Consider the following 20,655-nt stretch of genomic DNA (forward strand, 5'->3'; position numbering starts at 1 on the left):
CCACATGAAAAGACTCTAGTAATCGATCACTGACTTGCAATGTCGATATATCATGTACTTGGGGCAAAAAAGTTTTATACACAAAAGAACACATGAATGTATATTTTCATTCGTTCATGTTATGTTTATAGCATAACAACAAGCGGCACACGGAACTATTAGATTGATGCATATTTGTAAAAAAATGACTTTATCAATGCTAATCAAGATGAATATACATAACTAAACAAAAAAATACGAAGATAAACTTTAAATCATTAACAGTAATAATACTGGAAAAATATACTGAACAAAAATATAAATGCAACATGAAACAATTTCACAGATTTGACTGAGTTACAGTTCACATAAGGAAATCAGTCAATTTAAATATATTCATTTCCCACTAATCTATGGATTTCACGTGACTGGGAATACAGATATGAATCTGATGGTCATAGATACCTTCATAAAAGGTAGGGGCGTGGATCAGTATCTGGTGTGACCACCACTTGCTTCATGCATCTCTTTTGCATAGAGTTGATCAGGCTGTTGATTGTGGCCTGTGGAATGTTGTCCCACTCCTCTTCAATGGCTGTGCGAAGTTGCTGGATGTTGGCGGGAACACGCTGTCGTACGTGTCGGTCCAGAGCATCCCAAACTTGCTCAATGGGTGACATGTCTCTTGAGTATGTAGGCCATGGAAGAACTAGTAAGTTACTCTAGAAATTACATTTTCAGCTTCAATGAATTCTGTACAGATCCTTGCGACATGGGGCCGTGCATTATCATGCTGAAACATGAGGTGATGGCAGCGGATGAATGACAATGGGCCTCAGGATCTTGTCACGGTATCTCTGTGCATTAAAATTGTCATTGATAAAATGCAGTTGTATTCAATGTCTGTAGCTTATGCCTGCACATACCATAACCCCACCACCACCATGAGGAACTCTGTTCACAATGTTAACATCAGCAAGCCACTCGCCCACATGACGCCATATACAGTTGAAGTCGGAAGTTTACATACACCTTAGCCAAATACATTAACTCAGTTTCACAATTCCTGACATTTAATCCCAGTAAAAAATCCCTGTTTAAGGTCAATTAGGATCACCACTTTATTTTAAGAATGTGAAATGTCAGAATAAAAGTAGAGAATGATTTATTTCAGCTTTTATTTCTTTCATCACATTCCCAGTGGGTCATAAGTTTACATACACTCAATTAGTATTTGGTAGCATGGTCTTTAAATTGTTTAACTTGGGTCAAACGTTTTGGGTTGCCTTCCACAAGCGTCCCACAATAAGTTGGGTTAATTTTGTACCATTCCTCCTGACAGAGCTGGTGTAACTGAGTCAGGTTTGTAGGCCTCCTTGCTCGCACACGCTTTTTCAGTTTTGCCCACAAATTTTCAAGATTTGAGGTCAGGGCTTTGAGATGGCCACTCCAATACATTGGCTTTGTTGTCCTTAAGCCATTTTGCCACAACTTTGGAAGTAAGCTTGGGGTCATTGTCCATTTGAAAGACCCATTGCGACCAAGCATTAACTTCCTGACTGATGTCTTGATATGTTGCTTCAATATATCCACATAATTTTCCTGCCTCATGATGCCATCTATTTTGTGAAGTGCACCAGTCCCTCCTGCAGCAAAGCACCCCCAAAACATGATGCTGCCACCCCGTGCTTCACTGTTGGGATGGTGTTCTTCGGCTTGCAAGCATCCCCCTTTTTCCTCCAAACATAACGATGGTCATTATAGCCAAACAGTTCTATTTTTGTTTCATCAGACCAGAGGACATTTCTCCAAAAAGTATGATCTTTGTCCCCATGTACAGTAGCAAACCGTAATCTGGCTTTTTTATGGCGGTTTTGGAGCAGTGGCTTCTTCCTTGCTGAGCGGCCTTTCAGATTATGTCGATAAAGGACTCGTTTTACTGTGGATATAGATACTTTGTACCTGTTTCCTCCAGAATCTTCACAAGGTCCTTTGCTGTTGTTCTGGGATTGAATTGCACTTTTCGAACAAAAGCACGTTAATCTCTAGGAGACAGAACGCGTCTCTTTCCAGAGTGGTATGATGGCTGCGTGGTCCCATGGTGTTTATACTTGCGTACTATTGTTTGTACAGATGAATGTGGTCTTGCTCCCAAAGATGAACCAGACTTGCGGAGGTCTGCAATTTTTTGTCTTAAGTCTTGGCTAATTTATTTTCCCATGATGTCAAGCAAAGAGGCACTTAGTTTGAAGGTAGACCTAGAAATACATCCACAGGTACACCTCAATAGGCTAATTGACAACATTTGAGTCAATCAGAAGCTTCTAAAGCCATGACATAATTTTCTGGAATTTTCCAAGCTGTTTAAAGGCACAGTCAACTTAGTGTATGTACACTTCTGACCCACTGGAATTGTGATGCAGTGAATTATAAGTGAAATAATCTGTCTGTAATCAATTTCTGGTAAAATTACTTGTGTCATGCACAAAGTAGATGTCCTAACCGACTTGCCAAAACTATAGTTTGTTAACAAGAAATTTGTGGAGTGGTTGAAAAACTAGTTTTAACCTCCAACCTAAGTGTATGTAAACTTCCGACTTTAACTGTACGTGGTCTGCGGTTGAGGCCAGTTGGACATACTGCCAAATTCTTTTAAATAATATTGGAGGTGGCTTAAGAAAGATAAATGCAAATAAAATTATCTGGCAACAGCTCTGGTGGACATCAAAACTTGACATCTGTGGCATTGTGTTGTGTCACAGAACTGCACATTTTATAGTGTCCTTTTATTATCCCCAGCACAAGGTGCACCTGTGTAAAGATCATGCTGTTTAATCAGCTTCTTGATATGCCACACCTGTCAGGTGGATGGATTATCTTGGAAAAGGAGAAATGCTCACTAACAGGGATGTAAACACATTTCTACACAACATTTGAGAGAAATAAGCCTCTGCGTATGAAACATTTAATTTTCTTTTATTTCAGCTCGTGAAACATGCATTTATATTTTTGTTCAGTGTGAATGGGAGCTTTTGCCAAATAGCCATGTGATTTTCGGGAAATCAACCCGTACAAAGTGCAAACACACAAGAACACTGATCAAACAATAAACAGATAAGTCATTCGTTTTGGAGAGAGCAGGGAAGGGAAGGACACACACATACTGAATACAAGCAGTAGATGAACACACGCAGTAGGACGTGAACCCTTTTTTTCCCAGTAGAGAGAATATATCATCCTCAGACAATTTCTGATGCTGTAGTATTTGCAAGTGACCTGCAGTGTGAGTACACTTTTTAGATGTCTTTCTAAAGATCTACCGATGACTCAATCATGATAGGCCTACTGTCATAAGGATATCATGGTTAGGTACTCTAGAAATAATATTTCTGATATTGTTTGTCTATGTTGTTATAACTGCAAATGATATGCTTGATACTTTGCTTGTTGCACTGAGAAATAAGGCATGGGTCAATGGCCCACCGGATTAGGAAAGAATGCATGAATATGTGCCAAACTAAGCTTGCTTTTGTGTTCTATTGATTTTTTCCATTCCCACTGCCCCTTTGCCCACTACACGCTATCCCTTCCTACCTCTTCTCTCCCCCTCTATCTTTCTTCATCTTCCCTAGATGAGGATTTCAGTCATATCGTGTGTCTCCCTCCTGCTCGTCTTTGAGGTAAACACAAAGAGACATTTTCCTGGAGAATGATTAAACACACTCTTGGTCTGAAAAGCATGCTAAATGGAGAATCTCTGTTAAATGCTTTTTAGTCCCGGGGCCGTTGCCTGTATTTACAAAGAGTAGGATTGCTGTTCGGCTTTAGCTTTCAGATCATAATGAATATGATCACATGGACAGGGCAGACCTGTTGCTAGATCAGCAGTCCTTCTCTAAGACACTTTTTGAAAGCGTGAATCTGGTTCTGGGAAAACGGGCCCGTTTTGAATTCTAAAATTAATCTGTTTTTTTTAGGACAAATGCTAATGTAGCACTGAGACACCTCATGTACCTTACAGCCTCCACCTTCTTGTTTGGTTGTCCATCTGTCTCTCGATCCAGCTTTTCTCTTCCTCCGTTGGAGTCCTGCTTGGTGTACCTGGCTCCACCCTGGTCTTCCCATGTCTCCCTGGACAAAAACAACAAAGCTTTGTTGGGGCTAAGATCACCTGGAAATACAATGACTCCCTGGTTCCAGACTACCCAGAATCCTCAGAGCAACTCAAGCTCTCCCCGGATGGCTTCTTTCTGGAAATCTCTCCCGTCAGTGTAGCCAACGAGGGGGAATATGAATGTGTGATCAAGCAGAATGATATGGAGTGGCAAAAAGTGCACATAGTCCAGGTTGATGGTAAGGACACATACTGCCACCTCCTATTTCCATCACAACTGCCTGTGACGTGATGTAGGCCTTTCTTAAAATAGACACTCTGCTTGTGGTTTTTACACCCAACTTTATAAAAAAATCATGTTACAAGTTAAACTCAATCCAGGAATGAATCTTTGAGTCCATGTTGAGGAGAGAAAAAGGACGACAACTTGAGCAGAGGGTTTAGATCACAACGAATAAGGCATTCAGTTGATTTAAACATACAGCCCCAGAACTCTATTCATAGATTGTAATTGTTAAAAACTGGTGAAATATGGGAATTTTTGTTGTTGTTGCAGTTTAGCAAACTCTGCAGGTCAGCAAACATTGTATGCATTTTGAGGTTGGCTCCAGAAATCCACTCTACTGTTTTGCTGTCTTTCATCTCCGTCTCTATCCCTCCAGTGTCCAGCAGCTACATTCTCAAGGTAAATGAAGGGTCCACTGTGAATTTACCTTGTGAACGCCCACCATCCGGCAAATACCAGGTCCATTGGTTCAGATATGATAAAGTAATGAACGGCACACGGAAGCAGCTGAATCCCGCAGAGACTGGAGAAATGGTGGATGGTGACAGACTAGAATGGCTTTTTGGCCCCTTTGAAAAAGATATGACAATCACACTTAATGGGGTCAAAATGGAGGATGCCGGCATGTACTACTGTGAGACAGCTGAGGAGGGCAGAGAAAGCAGCAACTTTAATACAATTGAGCTAATTGTGGAAGGTACGTTTAGCTAACCTTCTATTACACGCTCAAACTTTTGCCTGTGTATACACACACACGTTTGTTAAATTGGTGTAATTCACAAATGTAACATCAATTGGTCCCGAATAGCCATAATTCCCAAATGTTACGACTCTCACCTGCAATGTTCAAGACACTGTTACGCTCTTGATTTGTTGAAATTATAATATTAGTTTGCCATTTCTTTTAGCTGCGCCCACCGTTCTTCCTTACTCCTGCGTTGGGTTCATGACCCCCTGGGAATCGTGTCAAGACGAGACCAGCAGGTCGTGGGAGGCCATGCTAAAAGAATCCCTCAATGAGTTCTCCATGAAGCTTTATGCCCACCTCAGCCAATCGCAGCCCATGAAAAACCTACTCTTCTCTCCAATCAGTATCAGCGGGGTGTTAACCCACCTGTTACTAGGTAAGAGAGGGTGGGGTTTCTTTAAAAGGGAACATGGGGAGGGGTTGTCCAAGTGCACTCATACTCTAGATCTCAGTTTTTTTTTAATTTTTAATAAAGCAACATTCTTGATATAAACTCCTACTGTGTGAATAATAGACTCATGGGGAGCCAAGTAAAATACATTCACACTCTCTCTCTCTCTCTCTCTCTCTCTCTCTCTCTCTCTCTCTCTCTCTCTCTCTCTCTCTCTCTCTCTCTCTCTCTCTCTCTCTCATTAGGTGCTCGTGGCAAGACAAGGAGAGACATGGAGACAGCTCTCTGTCTGTCTCACGACTTCTTCTGCGTTCATTCCGAGATGAAGAAACTGAAGCTGAAACTTCAGGACACACTGAAGATGGCCTCTCAGATCTATTACAACCCCAGTACTACCAGAGCACAATTAGTACTCCAGCTATAATTTCGAATTTTCGTCATATATTGTCAATTTAATCATGAGTCGCCGACACCCCTTAACTCACTGTCTGTCTGTCCACCTCTCGGGTATTCCCTCTCTCTCCCACCTCAGACATGAAGTTGAGTGAGTCCTTTACCAACCAATCCATGCAGTTCTACGGTGCAGATCCAGTCAAATTGACCAATAGTAGTGAGGTAAACGTGGAAATGATCAACAGTTGGGTGGCGAAGCAGACAAATAATAAAATCAACGAGCTGGTCGACTCTGTTCCTGCCCACACCGAACTGGTACTCCTCAATGCTGTGTATTTCAATGGTCAGTATTGTTTGTGTGTGTGTGTGTGTGTGTGTGTGTGTGTGTGTGTGTGTGTGTGTGTGTGTGTGTGTGTGTGTGTGTGTGTGTGTGTGTGTGTGTGTGTGTGTGTGTGTGTGTGTGTGTGTGTGTGTGTGTGTGTGTGTGTGTGTGTGTGTGTGTGTGATCAAAGTAAGCTCTTGGTAAGCACCGATGCTCTATCTATCTGATAGGATATAGTCTATTTTAGCGGATATGGAGTTTGTGGATTATAAAAACACATCTGTTTTAGGTCAATGGAAGATGAAATTTGATGCAAAATCCAAGAAGTCTCCATTTGTGAAACTGAATGGTGATACTGTGAAGGTGCCTGTCCTCTACAGTGCCAAATACAAATTGGCTATGCAATACATCCCGGCAGTGAAGGCACAGGTAACCATTTTGATTACACACACCCACACCTACATGCATAGATACACTATAAGCAGTCACACACACAATCTACATAACATTCTGACCTTGTCTATCACCCATAGGTGGCGATGTTCCCTCTCTCTGGTGAAAGTAGCCTGTTCATCCTGCTCCCGCCCTCTGCCAAGCTCTCTGACCTGCAATTGGTGGAGGGGAAGATGACGGACAAGGCAGTGAGCCAGATGGTGGAGCAGATGAATCAGGTGTCTCCCCAGGCCACCGAGGTCACTCTGCCCAAAATCAAACTAGACGTCCGGACCGAGATGAACACCCTGCTCAGGAAAATAGGTCTGTCTGTATGGATGTCATGTCTGTGTCTATCTGTCTGTCTATTAGCCTACCTGCTGCCTGACTGTTGAAATTACAGACTGTGCCTTTTGTTGTAGCCACCTGATTAAATTCATCACCAAGAACTTGATTGGTTGAACTAGATGTTTGTGCTTGGCTACTACAAAAATGTGCACGACCAGATGCAGGAATGGATTTCCCCAGGTCGTTCTAAGTCAACCTAAACCAACAAAACAAATTCCAATCTATGATATAACTCTGTCTTTTCTTGATTTGCCTCTCTCACATCTCTCCCCTCCTTTCTTCGATCTCCCTCTATCCTTCTCTTTTTCCTTCTGGCCCTCTTCGCTCTCCTTCTCCATATCCCCTTCCTCTTACTCCCCCACCTCTTTCTTCCCTTAGGTTTGTCGGAGCTGTTCGACAGCGCCAACCTGTGTGGCCTCTACTCCGACAACGAGTTGCTCCTGACGGACGCCCGCCACCGGGCCTTCCTCTCCCTGACGGAGCAAGGTGTGGAGGCTGGTGCGGCCACTTCCCTCTCTTTCTCCCGCTCCTTCTCTTCCTTCTCAGCCCTCAGGCCCTTCCTGATGATACTGTGGAGCGACCAGGCCAAGGCCCCATTGTTTGTGGGCCGAGTGACCGAGCCGTGAGAGAAGGAGGAAGAGAGAGGGGGCCAGAGTAGCATGCATATAGAAAAAGCCATGTTTGCAAAGGAAAGGACATTTGCAATAATATTAGCAGTATTACTTCATTCAGAGATTGTGCTTTTTGACGATACTGTACGTTTAATCATCAGCACGTTTCAACATATAATATAAATCGATATAGACTCATTATAATTACATGTTCATTGTAACTTCGTAGAATGACTATCATATTGTTTTAAAATAAATGCTTGCGAGGGCTTGCAATAGGTTGTCACAAAATGCATGACTTATCAAAGAATAAAAGGTGACAACATCTCTCCACATGTGGTATGGAAATCTTTTTTGGGACAAATGTGCCATTGAAATCACTCTTCTGTCCAAAAACGTACACAGTAAGCCACTCAAAACGGTTTCAGTTTATTTTGAGAAGTAGTTCCACAAATTCACCACATGATGGCAATCACACCGTATGTTCCACATAGAAATAGACACTACAGGATGTCAGTGAGTACACAGGGATGCTGTAACAATAGTCCTCCCCCTCCACCCTGTCTCCCCATTCCATTAATGTCATTAAAGGAAGACAATGTCAATATCTATGACGATAAAGGTTTTAAAGCAACGGCAGAACCGAGTAAAGCATCAAATTGAGCAAGTTACCCTGAATTATCCCTTTTTTCTTCTTCTTACAAACAGTAAATTACAACCCAACGAGTAAACAGCAGCGATGATAGCTGTAACAGATTTGATTGATGATACCATGTCAATGATATCAACCATAAAGAAATTGGCATTGATCAATGTAAGTTACAATGTTAGTTACATATGCGTATATATGACAATCTTTACACATGCAATTCTTTATTAGAATGTTAAGATGCATACTTTTTTTTTGTCACATGATGAACAAAGTCAAGTTCGCTTGACCGACAACACATCAAAATAAAAGGCAGAGATCGAGAGAATCTGAGTGAAAATAAACCACCAGATCACCTGGACAAGAGAAGAAATATCTCCCGTTGTTACATCAGAACTTCAAGCCTGGCTTCCCATGATAAGGAATATCCCAGGGAGGGAGGTACATACATACTAAGGAACTTGTGGAATAGACACCGGCTGGAGTGCGGTTTTAACCAATCATCTTTCAGGATTAGACCCACCCGTTGTATACATACGCAGTATTACATACAAAAAAAACATGAATGCATCTTTGACAACATATCACATAGTGACATCGGAGATGTTGATCGTTTGATTATTCATTTCACTGTTGTTGCTGCGCGTGGAGAGGCTTCCTGTGTCGTCATTGGTGTGCATAGAGAAGAACAGATTCCGCCCTCTCCACTCCACCGCCATCTTTGTCAAGGTCAATCAACGTGTGTTCTTGGTAACCGAGAAAGACTTAGACGAGCTGAACTTCTCACTCGTCGTTTCAGAGTTCAGTCCCTATGCTTTGACGATCCATGATCCGTGTCACAGTCCCCCTATATTTGACCCCTAGCCATGCTGAATCGTCTTAGTTTATTTGCTATCCATGATGACTCCTTCATTCACACCTTTGTCCAAGTACAGAATTACGAACACAGAGATCTCAGACAATGATTAGAAAGTAAGAAAACGTCCAGGAGACTGTTGACTGACTGATGATTCACACTACAGGGCCGACCCAAACCATACTGTGCTGGACTAGATATTTTATTTTCACATTGTCCTTTTTTCATTCCAGCAACTACAGTAGATGAGGAACCAGGCCAGTGTGATACAGCTTGGCTTGACTTGGCTATGTTTGTCTCAGTAGTTTGAAAAGGGTAATAGTGTGCTTTAGTGGGCCAACGTTGGAACTATAAGGTGTCCAAACTGTAGCCAGGGGCCACAGGTTTGGCCCTCTGTCCTTAGTGTGGTTAACCCCTCGAGGTCTGTCTCTGGTGAAGGAGTCCATGGTGCTCTATGGGCGGTCCTCTCTCATAAAAACAGCCTGGGTAGTCTCTCTCGCATAGTTCCCTAAACAAACACCTAGACACTTCTTGATATGCTCCTCTTAGACATGAATAGATGAGCACATTGATAAAATCTCAAATCAACCTATTCCTTTGGCTACAGGTGGAGTTTTTGCCATATTTCTCACACTAATAGTTTTTTTTATCTCCACGATGGAACATTTGAATGTCATAAGAGACTCACCTAAATTGAAAAAATCCTGGCATTTATAAATAAAATCTTTGTGTAAGGGCGCCGAAAAGAAGGAGGAAACTCGAGAGCTACTGGGATGTGCACGCCTTTGTTCCAGCACGAGCACACCCGATGACACTTATTGTCGTCCAGACTGCATTAGGCTGGAGCTGGAGCAAAAGCCTGCACACCCAGTAGTTGGTATTTGATAACCAATGATAACCCCTCTTTAGAGTAGGGGGCTATAGTGTGTTTGAGACTGTGACGCAGAAATCTCTCTGTGTAGCTTTCAAGTCACTCAAAGTCAAAGGTCAAAGGGCACAGAGCAGGGTTCAGAGAATAATCCAGACTGATGGTTATCTTGTGTGACTGTAACCAAGGAAAAGTGACTCACTGGACTGCCAGCCATACTGTTGCACATGTGACAGGACATCCGTTTGTTAGACCAGGGGGACATCCAGGGAACATGAGTCTCATACTGTAGGAGTGAGTCTTGTCTCTTTTTTTGTGTCTTTCCTCACTGCTACATGCTTTGGGGGTCATGGATGGAGACATTTGCAGACACGCTTACAGACAAACACACACACGCGCATACACACAAAACACACGCACACACATATTTGTATGCAAAATGTATGCACACACAAACACTCGCTCACACACAAAGACACATACACACAGGAGGATAAGGGGAGATACAGACACCCACTGTCATCACGTACAGACATCGGACAAGTACACAGAGACAGTACCGTCAGATGGATCCTTTTGTGCTTTAACGTCATGGTGTGCCAGTTTGCATCAGAGCGACAACCACCATAATAATAATAAAAATCTGTAGCCGTTGACTTACCCAACTTGTCATTTGGGTACTTTGTATAGTAAATCAGGGATGCAGAGGAGGGTAAACACATGCTAACGCTGTTAACGCACCTTGGTGAATACTGTTTTCACACCTATTACGCTAATTTTGCGCTAGCACTGTTAGCGCTGTTAGCACTTTCGGGCTGTTAGTAGTGTTAGCATTGTTAGTAGTGTTAGCATTGTTAGCACTGTTACCATTGTTAGCACTGTTAGTACTGTTAGCGCTGTTAGCATTGTTAGCGCTGTTTTTTGTATTGTTAGCATAGTTAATGCTCGAACTGAGTCATGGGTAACTGCATATGCGGAGTGTGTCTGAAAGTGGACTTGGCGAAAGAAGTGTGTTGATCAACACAAGTGGGTATATGGAAAGCGAATCAGCAAATTGTGCAGATTTGTTGGAGCCAAAGACTGTTTTGCGTGGCTGACTGGGATGCACGAGGACTGTACAAGCCAGTGCGAATGACTAATGTACCGTTGTTGTATCGAGGTGTCTGCCAACCTGAGGTGCTTCCCACTGGGCAGCCGTATCAGCTGTGTCACCAGCAGTAGCTAACGTGGCAATTTTTTGACCTCCCGTTATTTTATTTCAAGTGGGATAGTAGCCTACACAACTATCTAGATGTCACATTGATACAACCTGCTCAAGGGCATGAACGGCAACAACACCGGGTCCTTCGCTTCCGGTTGCTAAGAACTTTTGTCCCGCAGCGGCGTGGGAAGTAGCTACCTAGTGTAGCCAACATCGGGGTGACAGTCAAGGTAAGCACACGCATACAACACATTCCGGCAACAGTACGCCCATCTGTCAGGGTGTGCGTTACGAGTGGAGAAGTCAGGTGCAGGAGAGCAGAGAGTTGTGAACAGGCGCACACTTTATTTCGGCAGAGGCAATAAACAGACAGACGCCACTTTGTCAAAAACCTCCAGCCCAAGGTACGTCAAGGCGCGAAATCATCACAAAAATGATCAAAATGTTTTACAATAAACATCCTTCGTGGAGAAACCACGGAACAACGGGAAGAAACCCAGCCTGGCGCGTACCCACGAAACATGTAACGAAAAACAATTTCCCACAAAGACATGGGGGGGAACAGAGGAATAAATACATGCATGCAGTGTGATTGGGAATGTAAACCAGGTGTGCAGGGAACAAGACAAAACAAATGGAACAATGAAAAATGGAGCGGCGATGGCTAGAAAGCCGGTGACGTCGACCGCCGAACGCCGCCCGAACAAGGAGAGGAGCCAACTTCGGCAGAAGTCGTGACATTACCCCCCCCCCCCCCCCCTTGACACAGCTGTGCGCCGACACTGGCCTCTGGGACGACCCGGAGGGCGAGGCGCAGGGCGATCCGGCCGGCGACGGTGGAACTTCCGCAGCAGTTCAGGGTCCAACACATCCGCCACCGGAACCCAGCACCACTCCTCCGGACCATACCCCTCCCACTCCACGAAGTACTGAAGGCCCCCCGCCCGACGCCTTGAATCCAGGATGGAACGAATGGAGTACACCGAGGCCCCTCGATGTCCAGAGGGGGAGGAGGAACCTCCCGCACCTCAGATTCCTGGAGCGGACCAACCACCACCGGCCTGAGGAGAGACACATGGAACGAGGGGTTAATACGGTAATCGGGGGGAAGCTGTAACCTGTAACACACCTCGTTCACTCTCCTCAGGACATTGAATGGCCCCACAAACCGCGGGCCCAGTTTCTGGCAGGGCAGGGGGAGGGGCAGGTTTTGGGTCGAGAGCCAGACCCACTGCGGTGACGGTCTGTGCCCACTTTCTGGTGCAGCACGGCGCGCTGAAGGTGGACATGGGCGGCGTCCCATGTTTCCTCCTAGTGCCGGAACCAGTCGTCCACCGCAGGAGCCTCGGTCTGACTCTGATGCCAAGGAGCCAGAACCTGCTGATACCCGAATACACACTGGAAGGGGGTGATGTTAGTGGAGGAGTGGCGACGCGAGTTCTGGGCCATCTCTGCCCAGGGCACGAACGCTGCCCACTCCCCCGGCCGGTCCTGGCAATAGTACCTCAGAAACCTACCCACATCCTGGTTTACTCTCTCCACCTGCCCATTACTATTGGGGTGAAAACCTGAGGGAAGGCTGACCGAGACCCCCAGACGTTCCATGAACGCCTTCCAGACCCTCGACGTGAACTGGGGACCCCGATGAGACACCCCGTAGTACCGGAAGACATGAGTGAACAAGGCCTCCGCAGTCTGTAGGGCCGTAGAGAGACCGGGCAACGGGAGGAGACGACAGGACTTAGAAAAATGGTCCACAACGACCAGGATCGCGGTGTTACCCTGTGAGGGAGGAAGATCGGTCAGGAAATCTACTGAAAGGTGCGACCACAGCCGTTGTGGAATGGGTAAGGGTTGTAACTTACCTCTGGGCAGGTGCCTAGGACAGCGCACCGTCCGACCGATCCCCGGATGACAGAGGAGGGTGACGTGTGGGCCAATAGATCAACTGGTCACGGACAGCAGACGGAACGTACAGAAGCCCGACGGGACACTGGAGGGGAGCGGGCTCTGTACGCAACACCTGCTCAATGTCCGCGTCCAGCTCCCACGCGACCGGCGCTACCAAGCAGGAGGCCTGGAGTATGGGAGTCTGATCCATGGGCCGCTCCTCTGTGTCATACAGCCGGGAGAGTGCGTCTACCTTCGTATTCTGGGAACCTGGTCTGTAGGACAGGGTAAACACAAAACAGGTAAAGAACATAGCCCACCTTGCCTGACGTGGATTCAGTCTCCTCGATGTCCTGATTTACTCCAGGTTGTGGTGGTCAGTCCAGATGAGACAAGGGTGTTTAGCCCCCTCAAGCCAATGTCTCCACGCCTTCAAAGCCTTAACCACAGCCAACAGCTCCCGGTCCCCCACATCATAGTTCCGCTCCGCCGGGCTGAGCTTCTTCGAGAAGAAAGCACAGGGGCGGAGCTTCGGATGGCGTGCCCGAGTGCTGAGAGAGCACGGCTCCTATCCCAGCCTCGTACGCGTCCACCTTCACTATGAACGCCAAAGAGGGATCCGGATGGGCCAGCACAGGAGCCAAGGTAAACAGAGCTCTTAAGTGCCCAAAAGCCCTGTCCGCCTCAACCGACCACTTCAGACGTAAAGGACCCCCCTTCAGCAGTGAGGTAATGGGGGCCGCCACCTGTCCAAAACCCCGGATAAATCTCCGGTAGTAATGGGAAAACCCTAAAAACCGCTGCACCTCCTTTACCGTGGTGGGAGTCGGCCAATTATGCACGACTGCAATGCGGTCACTCTCCATCTCCACTCCTGTTGTGGAAATGCGATACCCTAGGAAGGAGACGGCTTGCTGGAAGAACAGGCATTTCTCAGCCTTGACGTACAGGTCATGCTCCAACAGTCATCCAAGTACTCTGCGCACCAAGGACACATGCTCGGCGCGTGTAGCGGAGTATATCAGAATGTCATCGATATACACCACTACACCCTGCCCGTGCAGGTCCCGGAAAATCGCGTCTGCAAAGGATTGGAAGACTGATGGAGCATTCATTAACCCGTACGGCATGACGAGGTACTCATAATGCCCTGAGGTGGTATTAAATGCCGCCTTCCACTCGTTTCCCTCCCGGATACGCACCAGGTTGTACGCGCTCCTGAGATCCAGTTTAGTGAAGAAGCGCGCCCGGTGCATTGACTCAATCGCCGTGGCGATGAGAGGTAGCGGGTAACTGTACCTCCCGTGATTTGATTGAGACCTCGATAGTCAGTGCACGGGCGCAGACCTCCCTCCTTTTTCTTCACAAAAAAGAAACTCGAGGAGGCGTGCGAAGTGGAGGACTGAATGTTCCCCTGACGCAGGGATTCAGAGACATATGTCTCCATAGCCGCCGTCTCCGCTTGCAACAGGGGATACACATGACTCCTGGGAAGTGCATCGTCTACCAGGAGATTTATCGCACAATCCCCCCGTTGATGGGGTGGTAATTGAGTCGCCTTCATTTTACAGAAGGCAAGAGCTAAATAGGCATATTCTGGGGGGATGCGCACGGTGGAGACCTGGTCTGGACTTTCCACCGTGGTAGCACCAACGGAAACCCCTACACACCTCCCTGAGCACTCTCGCGACCACCCCGTGAGGGCCCTCTGTTGCCATGAAATGGTGGGATCATGATGAGCTAACCAGGGAAGGCCTAGTACCACGGGAAACGCAGGATAGTCAATGAGGAATAGACTGATTTTATCCTTGTGACCCCCCTGTGTCACCATGGCCAGGGAGATGGTTGCTTCCCTGATTAGTCCGGACCCTAATGGTCGACTATCCAGAGCGTGTACCAGGAAAGGTCTAACCACAGGAATAACGGGGATCCCTAAACTAAGGGCGAACGCTCTGTCGATAAAATTCCCAGCTGCGTCTGAATCGACACGCGCCTTATGCTGGGAATACGGGGAAGACTCAGGAAAATAAACAGGTACAAACAGGTGGACAACAGAGGACTCTGGATGAGAGTGGTGCAGACTCACCTGGGGTGACGCCAGAGTGCCCTGCCTGCTGCCTTGACTCCCAGAGGGACCGAACTGGCACTGACAGGCAGTGTTCCCTCTGCGGCCACAGATGGTGCACGTGAAGGCCCCTCCTCCAGCCTCCCTGAGGGCAGCCACTCCCAGCTCCATGGGCACCGGAGCGGGGGTGCTGTAAGATGGAACCGACAAAGCCCTCTCTGGACATCCGTGACCAGCAGGTTATCCAACCGGATTGACAGATCCACCAGTTGGTCAAAAGTGGTGGTGGCATCTCTGCAGGCCAACTCCCGTCCTCGCGCAGGCTGCATCGGTAGTTGTCGATAAGGGCCCTGTCGTTCCATTCCGCTCCGGCGGCCAAGGTCCGGAATTCAAGGACGAACTCCTGCGCGCTCCTCGTCCCCTGCCTCAAGTGGAAGAGCCGTTCGAAGACTGCCCGGAAGCGGCGGGTGAACTCCTCGAAGTGGTCCAACGCTGCGTCTCCTTCTCCCCACATGGTGTTTGCCCACTCCAGAGCTCTCCCCGAGAGGCATGAGACGAGGGCGGACACTCTCACCCTTCCCGAGGGAGCTGGGTGAACGGTAGCCAGGTATAGGTCCAGCTGTAATAGGAACCCCTGGCACCGTGCTGCCGTCCCATCATACTCCCATGGAAGGGAGAGACACATCCCACTGGGACTGGATCCAGGAGGGACGGGTAGAGACTTCCTGTCTCTCCCAGCGGTCCATGGTCTGGACAACACGATCCATTGTGGCACCGAGAAGTTGCAGCATTGCCGAGTGTTCCCGGATGCGCTCCTGCTGACTCCATCGGTGGTGTGAAATTCTGTCAGGGTGTGCGCTACGGGTGGAGAAGTCAGGTGCAGGAGAGGAGAGAGTTGTGAACAGGCGCACATGGCAATAAACAGACAGACGCCACTGCGTCAAAAACCTCCAGCCAAAGGTAAAAGTGAAAGGCACGAAATCGTCACAAAAATGATCAAAATGTTTTACAATAAACATCCTTCGTGGAGAAACCACGGAACAACGGGAAAAAACCCAGCCTGGCGCGTACCCACGAAACACGTAACAAAAACAGTTTCACACAAAGACATGGGGGAACAGAGGAATAAATACATGCAGTGTGATTGGGAATGTAAACCAGGTGGGCAGGGAACAAGACAAAAAAAATGAAACAATGCAAAATGGAGCGGCGATGGCTAGAAAGCCGGTGACGTCGACCGCCGAACGCCGCCCGAACAAGGAGAGGAGCCGACTTCAGCGGAAGTCGTGACACCATCATAAGTACTTAAAATTTAAAAAAATATTCACTGAAAATATACAATTATTTGAAGCAGTGAAATACAAATTGCGCTCATCTTCTGGCTTCAAAACTGAAGTCCAAACACTGGCGGTATAGTAGTTGCATGGTAAGAAGCGAAAAACAACACCGCTCAGTCAAAACGTCTAACCAATAACAGAGCGCTGATGTTACACCCATCGCTGTTGATCCACCCACTTTATTCGCCACAGCCACTTTCAGAGACACACCAAGTATGCAGTTACCCATACTTCCTAGAACTGTTATAGCAGTTAGCATTAGCGTTGCTAGACGCCAGTCATCTCAACCGGACGTTCAGCACTCTTACCCACCTTTTTCAACTACATCCCTAGTAGAAACAACCTGGTGACTACAACGATCGTGACAAGACCTTGTCGGGCAAAGGTGCTTACAGAATGTTCCAGTATTGTAGTTACAGTGCAGGTAAGAGATTCTACACTATTAATGTGTACATTTGAATGACTGAAATGCAAGTGACTTCATAATATTGAGGGCTAAGGTCAAATTTGTTCGCACCTTCACATTAAACATTTCAACGAGGGACATTTTCACAAATGTATTTACTTATAAAAAAGCTACATTGGGATAATTACCTACTATTATGATTTGTATTATAAATAATATTATTCTTATTATTATATCATCATTATCCGTATCATTATTGCATGTTTTATCACTTTATTACTTTATTACTTTATTATTTCTTTCTTTCTTTACCATTCATTGATGATCATTTAATAATTGCGATAAAGTGTGTGTGTATGTCAGTCACTGCGGGGGGGCCTCCGGAGGGGCTCCTTGCTGCGTGAGGGTGTGCCAGTACTCAACTTTCTTGCCGATGTGTTTGAGACACTCGAACCAATGTTTCAGCCTCACTCCCTTGGCATTTATGCCCAGTTCAACTCCGCCTGTGAGAGAGGGAGAAGGTGGAAGGGAGAGACAGACAGAGAGAGAGAGAGAGAGAGAGAGAGAGAGAGAGAGAGAGAGAGAAAGAGAGAGGAAGAAGGAGAGAAGAGAAAGGAAATATTTAACCTTAAGTCGAGAAAAACATATATTTTACATGAACAACCTAGCGACAGACAGGCATACAGACAGACACGCAGACAGACCCACAGAGAAGCACACAGAGAGACACGGGAGACACACAGGGAACGAGAGAACTTGAAATTGACAGATAGGAAACGAGAGAGAGAGATGAAGAGCGAAAGACAGAGTCGGGGGGGGGGGGGGGGGTCATCAGACAGATAGAGGTTTTCCTGGATGTGATTGCATAGTTGGTGGAGTGTGAAATTTTCAACCCAGTATTTAACAGACGCAGGCTTTCACAACACCTCAAACACGCTCAATAGCTCATCTGTGGCGCCACTAAGCCTTGGTATTAAACTCAGATACAGTGAGAGGCGTGGGGAAGACTGTTCTCTTACATAGCTCACACTCCCTCGGAACCAGACATACACACATCAACACACAGTCCTCACAAGTATAGTAACACAAACACACACACAGATCCCACTGGGCACAGTCGTCAATTCAACATGTATTCCACGTTGGTTCAACGTCATGTCATTGAAATAATGTGGAAACAACGTTGGTTCAACCAGCGTGTGCCCAGCGGGATGTGTGTAATTGTATGTGCGCAAACACACCTCGGCCCTCATAGCGCCCCAAGTTTCAGATGGTGTGTTTGGATAGTCGTCTCACGTACCTTCCAAATGACCCCTTCTCATTCTTGCCACCAACAAACACAGACACACACACAGTGGTACACACACCTGACCTGTTTGTCTAGGCCACTCACGTACCCCCTTAATGACCTTCCAATCCCCCCTCTCCCTTCCCTTCCCTGACCCCCCCACCCTCACACACAAACAGATCGATAACATGTTCCCTGAGTCCGGAGGGGTGTGGGTGACAAATGGCGTGCGATTGTGTGACCCGCCGTGGGACGAGAGAAAGAAGGGCGAGAGAGAAACACTGACGGATGAGATGGATGAGGGAGGACCTGGCGGGGGCGTCCCACTCCCTTTCTCTTTTCCTCCCCTTCTCCTCCTTCCTCGACACCTCTGTCTTTGTGCAAAATGAGAGGTCCAGTCCGCCCATCAATTGCTCCCACAAATCAGGGGGGACACTGCTACTCTCTCTCTGTCTCTCCTCCTATCTCTCTGCCTTCCATAATTACTCGATTTCTTTTTCATTTTTCTGTCCCTGGCTTCTCATCTTCTTCCCCCATCATTCTTCCTGGCCTTTACAGAGAGTATTTGACAGCACATTTGCTTCTCCCTCCGCTCTATCTGTCTTTTTTCCTCTCGGTCACTCCCGCCTTTCTCTTCCCCCTCTTCCTCCCGTCTCGCTCTGTCTCTCCCAGTATCACAGTCATTTTTCCGCAGTGCTAACAGATCTAGGCCATCGTGTATGTTGGCCATTACACCATAACGATAACAGTCATGGGAGAGGTTAGCCGGAGCATTGTGTTAGAGCGATGGCCTTTTTCCCCTTCTCTTCTGGCGCGGGTAATAACTCACGTTATGTCCCCAGCTTGAGAGAGAGAAAGAGAGAGAGAGAGAGAGAGAGAGAGAGAGAGAGATGTAGGGAGAGAGAGAGAGGGCATGAAGGAGAGATTGAGTGTATGCGTGTGTGTGTGTGTGTGTGTGTGTGTGTGTGTGTGTGTGTGTGTGTGTGTGTGTGTGTGTGTGTGTGTGTGTGTGTGTGTGTGTGTGTGTGTGTGTGTGTGTGTGTGTGTGTGTGTGTTTGTGTGTGAAAGAGAGAGTGGGCCTGAGATAAATAGAAAGGGTGATTTGGAGAAAGAGAGAGAGAGCAAGGGAGAGAGCGAGGGCACTAGGGAGAGAGAGCAAGGGAGAGAGAGCGAGGGCAAGGGAGAGAGCGCAAGGGAGAGAGAGCGAGGGCAAGGGAGAGAGAGTGAGGGCACTAGGGACAGAGAGCGAGGGCAAGGGAGAGAGCGCGAGGGCACTAGGGAGAGAGAGCGAGAGCACTAGGGAGAGAGAGCGAGAGTAAGGGAGAGAGAGCGAGGGCACTAGGGACAGAGAGCGAGGGCAAGGGAGAGAGCGCGAGGGCACTAGGGAGAGAGAGTGAGAGCACTAGGGAGAGAGAGCGAGAGTAAGGGAGAGAGAGCGAGGGCACTAGGGACAGAGAGCGAGGGCAAGGGAGAGAGAGCGAGGGCACTAGGGACAGAGAGCGAGGGCATGGGAGAGAGCGCGAGGGCACTAGGGAGAGAGAGCGAGAGCACTAGGGAGAGAGAGCGAGAGTAAGGGAGAGAAAGCGAGGGCAAGGGAGAGAGAGCGAGGGCACTAGGGAGAGAGAGCGAGGGCAAGGGAGAGAGAGCGAGAGCACTAGGGTGACAGTCGGAAAGAGAGAGAGACTCTGTTACAGAGACTCTGAGAGACCTGTTACAGGGAACCTCCAGATGGGAGTAAAACACTTTGATGTCAAGACCTTCCAGCTCCCTGGGAGACAATCCATTCTGCCCCAGCTGCCTCCCCACCGGTTCTCCCTGTGATATACGGTACACGCCGGGCCGTGTCAGAGCTGTTTAGATCCTCACAAAGCAGTGTGAATCTGCTTTGTGACATCAATGCTCCCTCCCTCTCTTTTACCTATGACGGCATTGCTCCCTCCCTCTCTTTTACCTATGACGGCATTGCTCCCTCCCTCTCTTTTACCTATGACGGCATTGCTCCCTCCCTCTCTTTTACCTATGACGGCATTGCTCCCTCCCTCTCTTTTACCTATGACGTCATTGCTCCCTCCCTCTCTTTTACCTATGACGTCATTGCTTCCTCCCTCTCTTTTACCTATGACGCCATTGCTCCCTCCCTCTCGTTTACCTATGACGTCATTGCTCCCTCCCTCTCTTTTACCTATGATGTCATTGCTCCCTCCCTCTCTTTTACCTATGACGTCATTGCTCCCTCCCTCTCTTTTACCTATGACGTCATTGCTCCCTCCCTCTTTTTTACCTATGACGTCATTGCTCTCTCCCTCTCTTTTACCTATGACGTCATTGCTCCCTCCCTGTCTTTTACCTATGACACCGTTGCTCCCTCCCTCTCTTTTACCTATGACATCATTGCTCCCTCCCTCTCTTTTACCTATGACATCATTGCTCCCTCCCTCTCTTTTACCTATGACGGCATTGCTCCCTCCCTC

The 20,655-nt window shown here is 47.3% G+C and overlaps 2 protein-coding genes across 2 annotated transcripts in view; one reads left to right on the plus strand and one right to left on the minus strand.

The window, feature by feature from the left end:
- Positions 1-3,105: 3,105 nt before the first annotated feature.
- On the plus strand, positions 3,106-7,957 carry LOC129855865 (plasma protease C1 inhibitor-like). The gene is made up of 10 exons (XM_055923958.1): positions 3,106-3,262; positions 3,612-3,659; positions 4,044-4,332; positions 4,756-5,076; positions 5,288-5,503; positions 5,764-5,907; positions 6,051-6,254; positions 6,523-6,662; positions 6,767-6,989; positions 7,392-7,957. The coding sequence occupies exons 2-10, from the start codon at positions 3,612-3,614 to the stop codon at positions 7,637-7,639; spliced, it is 1,833 nt and encodes a 610-aa protein (XP_055779933.1). The 5' UTR covers positions 3,106-3,262; the 3' UTR covers positions 7,640-7,957.
- An 80-nt stretch (positions 7,958-8,037) lies between these two features.
- The window catches only part of LOC129855866 (double C2-like domain-containing protein beta), a 55,365-nt gene continuing 42,747 nt past the window's right edge, over positions 8,038-20,655 (minus strand). Inside the window, exon 11 of the mRNA XM_055923959.1 lies at positions 8,038-17,399. Within this exon, the coding sequence (XP_055779934.1) occupies positions 17,260-17,399 (140 nt within the window). The 3' untranslated portion in view covers positions 8,038-17,259. The remainder of the gene's footprint in view (positions 17,400-20,655) is intronic.

Source organism: Salvelinus fontinalis, chromosome 5 (genome assembly GCF_029448725.1).
Source record: "Salvelinus fontinalis isolate EN_2023a chromosome 5, ASM2944872v1, whole genome shotgun sequence".
Taxonomy (NCBI): domain Eukaryota; kingdom Metazoa; phylum Chordata; class Actinopteri; order Salmoniformes; family Salmonidae; genus Salvelinus; species Salvelinus fontinalis.